Source organism: Corvus brachyrhynchos, unplaced genomic scaffold (assembly GCF_000691975.1).
Source record: "Corvus brachyrhynchos isolate BGI_N302 unplaced genomic scaffold, ASM69197v1 scaffold365, whole genome shotgun sequence".
NCBI classification, from domain to species: Eukaryota; Metazoa; Chordata; class Aves; order Passeriformes; family Corvidae; genus Corvus; species Corvus brachyrhynchos.
Genome location: NW_008239544.1, coordinates 2,053,312 through 2,060,659, shown reverse-complemented (window position 1 = coordinate 2,060,659; position 7,348 = coordinate 2,053,312). Strand labels below are relative to the sequence as shown.

At 60.1% G+C, this 7,348-nt stretch overlaps 2 protein-coding genes across 2 annotated transcripts in view; both read left to right on the top strand.

Annotated features, from left to right (window-relative positions):
- Positions 1-3,003, top strand: part of DHODH (dihydroorotate dehydrogenase (quinone)) — a 3,698-nt gene extending 695 nt beyond the window's left edge. The window contains exons 2-8 of the mRNA XM_017741376.1: positions 207-406; positions 631-713; positions 1,236-1,423; positions 1,878-1,991; positions 2,303-2,456; positions 2,530-2,689; positions 2,832-3,003. Coding sequence (XP_017596865.1) covers positions 207-406; positions 631-713; positions 1,236-1,423; positions 1,878-1,991; positions 2,303-2,456; positions 2,530-2,689; positions 2,832-2,901 — 969 coding nt within the window. The 3' untranslated portion in view covers positions 2,902-3,003. The remainder of the gene's footprint in view (positions 1-206; positions 407-630; positions 714-1,235; positions 1,424-1,877; positions 1,992-2,302; positions 2,457-2,529; positions 2,690-2,831) is intronic.
- Positions 3,004-4,734: 1,731 nt separating this feature from the next.
- On the top strand, positions 4,735-7,172 carry LOC103620601 (haptoglobin). The gene is given in 7 exon segments (XM_008639225.2): positions 4,735-4,795; positions 5,570-5,644; positions 5,807-5,913; positions 6,112-6,190; positions 6,367-6,629; positions 6,631-6,825; positions 6,827-7,172. Coding segments are annotated over 7 exon segments (1,083 nt in total). The 3' UTR covers positions 7,130-7,172.
- The last annotated feature ends 176 nt before the right edge of the window (positions 7,173-7,348 follow it).

Genomic DNA, 7,348 nt, shown 5'->3' with positions numbered 1-7,348 from the left:
TAGGGGGGGGGTGGCAGGGTCCAGGGGGGTGCGCAGGCAGCCGGGTCCTGTCGCAGTCCGTTGGGGGCGACGAGGGACTCTCGGGCAGGCATCCCATGAGGACACCCCACAGGGCAGGGGAGGCGGCTGGGTCTGTCGGGAGCGGCGTCGGAGCGGGGCTGTGGCTCCCGGAGTCCGTGGGCTCTGACCCAGCTCCAGCCCCGCAGGAGGTGCGAGTCCTCGGGCAGCGATTCCGTAACCCATTGGGTCTGGCTGCTGGCTTCGACAAGCAGTGTGAGGCTGTGGACGGGCTGTTCAAGATGGGCTTTGGCTTTGTGGAAGTGGGGACTGTCACACCCAAGCCCCAGGAAGGGAACCCCAGGCCCAGGGTCTTCCGGCTGGCAGAGGATGAAGCGGTCATCAACAGGTGGGATCTGAGGGCAGCTGTTCTGCCATGCGCTACAGTCTGCCTACCCTGAGGGAGAGTGCATATTTGGGTGGTCCCAGGTCTGTGGTTGGTGCTGTGGTAGCTTTTGGTTGGATGTGCTGAGCAAAGCTGCCGAGACCACACGTCTGCCTTGTGTTTCTCACGTGTCCTGTTTAGGGCTCACAGACATAACGCAGCCTTGAGCCCCCTCTGTCCTGGTGCAGGTATGGATTCAACAGCCATGGCCATGTCGCGGTGGAGCGCAGGCTGCGTGCCCGCCAGGAGACACAGATCAGGCTCACTGGTGGTGAGACAAGCTTGTAAGCCTTTGCTCTTGGGGTCTGCAGGGTAGTTTTGGGCATCTCCTGGGTACCTGTAGGCCAGGATTGGTGTGTAATGCCAGTATCCAGGCACAGGAGCACCCTGGCTAGAGCAAGGTACTCTTGGACAGCAGGACTCTCTTGGGGCTGTAGTCTCTCACGCTTGGCATTGTGACTAGGCACCTTTCTCCTGCTGTTTTCTCTGGCATCAAGCTCCACTTGCTGCTTTGGGCAGGATGTGTCTGCTGACAGCCAAAGCCAAGAGGACTCCAGCTGGGCAGATCCTGAGGGCAACCTCTGCCAGGCTGCAGGCTATGGTGCTGGGAGGTGCTGACTGAGGCGGCTGTGGCAATGCTCCTGTGGTTGCAGGACAGTCCCAGGCCAATCCTTATGAAATATGTGGGCTGCATATTCTCATGTTAAATTTAGCTGGTCCTGGGACCTCCTTTTTTGGGTGCTCTGGCTGTTGGGTGATGCCTGCTGCCCTGGTTCAGCTGTCTGTGTTCCAGCTGGGATGCCTCTTGGAGTCAACCTGGGCAAGAACAAGAGCTCTACTGATGCTGCAGCTGACTATGTGGCTGGGGTCCGGACACTGGGTCCTTTGGCTGACTACCTAGTTGTGAACGTGTCCAGCCCAAACACCCCAGGGCTGCGGGACCTCCAGGGCAAGGCTGAGCTGCGGGACCTGCTGAGCAAGGTGGGTGCCTCCCCCCAGGCAGCCTAAACCACAGCTACAGCACTGGATGCCTCCCATCCCCTGGCAGCATCTGCACTGCTGCAGCCAGTGGATTTACCCCAGCACAGGGAGGAGTGGGGTGGCTTTCCAGAGTGGTGGGCAGGACCACTGAGATGTCCCTTGATCAGCTGCTGCCATGGGGTGTACTGGGGCAAAGGGCTCAGGAGCAGTGAGGCATTGCCCTCCACTTGCTCCTGGAAGAGGCAGCGAGCCGTCCACCCCACTACTTCAGGCATCACTGGGGTCCTGTGCCTGCTGTGTGCACCAGGCCCTGTGCCAAGGGTGCCTTTCCAGTCTTTGGTGCCATGTAGAGGAGCAGGCCCTGTCCCTATACTGCCTTTGTTGGTGGGTGTCCTTAGCTCCTCGTTGGGGCAGGAGGCATCTCCCTGCCATGCACTGCCACGTGCACCGACAGGTGCTGGTGGAGAGGGACCTGCTGCCCTGCGAGCATAAGCCAGCCGTGCTGGTGAAGATTGCCCCTGACCTCACTGCACAGGACAAGCAGGACATCGCCAGCGTTGTCTGTGAGGTGAGAAGGCAGGAAGGGGAGGCCACCAGAGGCAGGACTGTGGTGGTCCTGGCAAGTCACCTCTCTGAAGGACAGGTATACCTGCAGCTCTCTTGCTGCTGTAGGGATGGTGTCCTGGGTAAGTCAGAGTCTGTGCGGGCCCATGTGTGTCACCCAGGCATTGTGTGACACAGACAGTCCAGGCAGTGAGGGGTAGCTTTGTCCCCAGGCATGTTTCTGGGTTGTGTGCTGGGTGGTCCTGACCTGGTGGGAGGGGAGGGGAGGGGAGGGCTGTTTGCAGAAGCTGTGTCCTCACACTACTGCCCCTGCAGCTAGGTGTGGATGGGCTGATAGTCAGCAATACCACTGTGAGCCGCCCCAGCGGCCTCCGGAGCAGGCAGCGCATGGAGCCTGGGGGCCTCAGTGGGAAGCCCCTACGGGAGCTCTCCACACAGATCATCAGGGAGATGTACGCTCTCACTCAAGGTGATGGGAGAACAGGGCTTGGGGGCACATGCCAGTGTTGCCTGTGCCATCCTGACCCTGTGCCTGCCCACAGGCCGGGTGCCCATTATCGGTGTGGGTGGGGTGAGCAATGGGCAGGATGCCCTGGAGAAGATCCGTGCCGGAGCCTCGCTTGTGCAGCTGTACACAGCACTTGTGTACCACGGGCCGCCAGTGGTGGGGACAGTGAAGCGGGAACTGGAGGAGCTGCTGAGGTGCGTGGAGGCCAGGCATGTCCCCAGAGACCCCCTGGGCCTAGGGGAGCTCTGGACAGCTGTATGCTGGTGCCCAAGCAGTGGCACTGTGGGGCTGAGCCACAGTACCAGCCCAGTGCCACCACACACTGTCCCTGGTTAGGGAGCAGGGCTTCAAGAACGTCATGGAGGCCGTTGGAGCAGATCACCGGTGCGGACATGCTGCAGAATGAAGGTCTAGCTGGGAGGAGCCATGGCCAGGCAGAGATGGGTCTGACAATTCCAGAGCTGGGCGGGCTGGGACTGAGACGAGGTCCTGGTTCCAGCCCCTGGGACAGTCTGATGAAGCAGGGGCTGCACTGGTGGGGAGCAGGGGATGCGGCCTTCACAACAGTGCTGCTTTTCAGGGCTGTGTTTTGGCTTCCCTGTGGACAGCACAACTGAGTGTCAATAAACATTTGGCTTACCTGGTCCTGTGTACTGCTCTGGGGACACCCCAGGGCCTGGAGTGATGCAGCCTAGCTCTCCTCAGCTGAGCAGGATCAGTTCTTTCAGCGTTGCTCCCACTTTTCCTGGTGGGAGAAGCTACTAGGGTAGCTGAGCTCTGGGATGGACTGACAAGTGCACCAGGCCTACCCTGGCAGAGACCTCTGCCCAAGGCTGGGCCCTTGGCAGGGAGGGAAGGTGGTGGTGCTGGGTGCCAGTATGCAGCCGTTTGGAGATGGCTGCAGTCATGCCCTGTCAGTTGTGGAAAGGGCCTGATCAAAGGTGCTTCTGTCTGTTGGTTTTGTCTCTGGGACCTCTGGTGCTGACTTTTCTTTCACCCTGAACTCACTGCAGTCAGGCTTTTCTTGAGCAACAGCTCACCTTGGACACAGCATTCCCTCAGCAGCCTCTCACAGTCCCCCCTGCAGAGCAGGATTGTGCCACAGTACTTCACCAAAATTATTTACAACAGCTCACCTCACGCTGTGGTGGCCCTCGGCTCATGTCAGGGCCATCGCCTGCCTGCTCCCCGCTTCTGCAGCCCCCTGCACTATCCTCTTCATTTCCTGGATTCTTCCTGGACAGATGACACTTCTCACTGTTCTAACAGGGGTGTGACCTGGTCCATTGGCCGAGGTGTTGATGTGCTTTGGAGAGGGCCTGGGAGATTCTTGCTCTCCCAGTCTGAGGGTGACACAGCACCTTCCTAATGTGCTGGCAAGGTTCACAGATTGGAGCTGCTGAGCCCTGATGCATCCTGTGCTGGACTCCAGCCTTCTGTGTGCTGGCACGAGTCTGGCTGGTGCTGGGCCAGGGATGTCAAGCCCTGCATTGTTTAGAGACACAGAATACCCCATGAGATGGAAAGAAGCTCACAGAGGATGGAAAAGCCACCTTCTGGGGTGTCTGGAACTGGACACACTCTTGAGGCTGAAGGACTGGAATATCTGAGTGGAAGGGGGGCACTGTCAAGACCCCCAGCAGGCCAAGCTGCACTGGCTCCCTCCTCTGCTCTGCTCTTGTGGGAGGCAGACTGTGGGAACAGGCTGATGTACTTTGCAGTCCACCCCTGCTGCTGGCTGGCCACACCTAACTGGCCGCTAGCCAGTGGTTGCTGCTGTGAGTTCCTGTAAGCTGGGGTTGGGCCCTTGACACTGCTGACAACTGTCGGGGTCCCTTCCCCCTGCCATGTAGCCCTGGGAGAGGGGCCCTGAGGGGACAGACATGGGGTTTCCCTGGCCCTGGTCAGCCTCGTTCCCCACTGTTTGTTTTGTGTTCCCTGCGTGGGCAGGGACCCTCAGGTCCCCTGACTGAGGGAGCTCCTCGGCAGAGCCCCGGCCATGTGGCTGGAGAAATAAACATCTCTGAAACAGCTATCAAGAATCTGTCCATATTTCTTTCTACGGACCTTCTGGTTTAATACATCGTGTTACAGTATCCGCACTGTAACAGACAACCTGCACCCCAAGGGCCAGGGGCTGCTGGGACACGGGGCTGCAGCCTGCTGCATGGGAAGAGGTGGCTACTGGTTGGAAGCCAGCTTGGCTGCAGTCCCTCAGAGCCTGTCCCTGGCATAAGACATGTACCCCTCAGCTAGCCAGGCTGGCACTGCCCAGGTCACTGGCACCCCAGCTCTGGATGGTGTGGGCAGAGCCAGGCACAGAATGGGATGGGACCTGCCTCCTGTGCCCCAGCCTGCAGTGGGGCGGCCACCTGTGTTCTGCAGGGACCATGGTAGGTGTAGGCACAGGGCAGGTTTACCAGGGGCCGAGGCTGGTCTGCTCTCTGTGAGCCTTAGCTGGTGTCACAGTGCCAGGGTACCAGTATCTGCAGCCAGCTCCCTCTCCCATATTTGTAGCTGCAAAATCTGAGAAACTCTTGGCATGCTGGCTTCCTGTCAGGGTTTGGCAGCTTCCTTGAAGCCTCTGCCACGCTGGCACTAAGCAAGGTGTGGCTTTTTGTGCTCTTCCTGCTGGGAATTGTGCTGGCTGCAGGCACCAGGGTCAGGAGATCTGGAGCTCATGGGCTGCACTGGCGCAAAGGAAGTGGTAATAAAAGGGGTGAGGAGGAAGCCCCAAGCGTAGGAGGAGGCTGCTTTGAGCATGGGGTGAGCAACACCAATATGTCCCTGGATGTGCTCAGTGCTGTGTCCGTCCTTCTTGCCCGGCTGAGGACCTGGCCCTGCAGAGGGCCATGGCAGGACCACTGTTGGGCCTGGAAGCACCCAGGTCCCAACACTGCAGCCTTGACCTCTGTAGCAGCAGGGTCCAGGTCTGACTCACGGCTGTCTGATGGGCAGCCCCGGGTCACGGAGTTGCCCCTTTTTCCTACCGGGACAGGGCATGAGCCCGGCCAGGGCCCCGGGTCCTGGTGGAGCCCACAGTTGAGAGCAAAGAGTAGGAGTTCTATGCTGAGGCTGCCCTCTCCTTCCTGCAGAGCTATCGATCGCTGGCCTGGCCTGGAGTGTGCTGGGGACTGCAGCTGCCACTGGTACCTTCCAGGGCAAGGGGGGGAGCACTGGGGCTTGGACAGAGCTGGGAGGGGGTTTGGCAGGGAGCAGGCAGGGGGCAGGGAAGACACAACTAGGGAGGGACCTAGTGGAGGTGGGAGCATGTCCTGGCTCTGGGCCACTTGAGCATTCTCTGCCTGGAGAGCGGAGGTGTGCAAAGCCTGTGGAGATTGAACATGGCCACGTGGAGCACCTGGTCAGGTACCACTGCGACCCGTACTACCAGCTGCGCAGCTCTGGTGATGGTGAGGTACACAGCATGGGCACAGCACCTAGGGATGGGGCTTCTGCCCAGCTCTAGAGAATGTGTGGGGCCGCCCCAATACTAGGTGATCCATCCTCACACTCCACCCCACTTCATTGGGGGTATGAATAGCTACTCCTGTTCATCTAAGCCCCACGGAGGTACAAGCAGGGCAGTGGTGCTGACTCTGGTTTCCCTCCAAAGGGACATACATACAAATGTGATGAGAGTCAGGTATGGGTGAGCCCTGAGGCTGTTAAGGATGTGCCTGTCTGTGAGCCAGGTGAGAGCAGACTGCAGTGGCTGGGGGCTGTGGGCAGTCTGGGCAGCTGAAGGGCTGCAGGGACTGCTCACAACCTCCATCTTCAGTGCTGCTCCCTGGGGCTGCTGAGCACCAGGAGGTATCTGGCGCCTGCTGGGTTCAGGGGGCTCACCTGGGCCTTCCCCTGCCCTATGTAGTGTGTGGGAAGCCGAAGAACCACCCCCCCAGGCAGTGCATCACTGGGGTCATGCTGGCTCCGAAGGGCAGCTTCCCTTGGCAGGGCTGGATGGTGACCCGCCACAACCTGACCGTGAGGGCCACACTCATCGGTGACCAGTGGCTGCTGAACACAGGCAGGAACGTGTACCTGAACATCCACAGTGAGAATGCCACGCTGGAAGAGATTGCCCCTACACTGCAGCTGTTCCTGGGCAGCCGGGAGCAGCCCAACTTGGGCATTTGAGCGTGTTGTGCTGCACCCCAGCTACCCACAGGCTGTGGACCTGGCCTTGCTGAAGCTGAAGCAGAAGGTGCTTCTTGGCGAGGAGGTGAAGCGCATCTGCCTGGCCCAGAAGGGCTATGTGCACCCAGGACAGGTGGGCTACATCTCAGGCTGGGGCTGCAGTGCCACCTTTAGCTTTCCCGACAGGCTGAATGAAGTACGTGATGCTGCTAGTGGCCGAGAGTGAGCAGTGCTGGGAATACTACAGTGCGCAGGATGTGTCCTACTGGGTCCAGCCCATGCTTGGCAATGACACCTTCTGCGTGGGCATGAGTGAGCTGCGGGAGGACCCCTGCTACGCGGATGCAGGCGGAGCCTTTGCCGTGCAGGATCCCGATGACGACACCTGGTACGCAGGTGGCATCGTCAGCTATGACAAGACCTGCACAGCTGCAAAGTACGGCGTGGACGTGAAGCATGTCGTGGCCTGGGTGAAGGAGACAGTGGCAGCTGGCTGAGGCAGAACCATGAGGGAATAAAACTGTTGCGCGCCAGGCTGCAGGGTGTGTGCGTGTGTGCGCGTCTGTCTGTCTGTCTGTCCCTCCGTCCGTGCAGGGTCTCTGTGCCCGTCGCTGCACGGGCCCATCTACCGGGGATGAGCGTGTGGTCGCCTGCAGGGCTTTCGGCGGGCGTTGGCCGGAGGGTCCGGGGCCGTACGGGCTCTGAGGGGCTCTCCG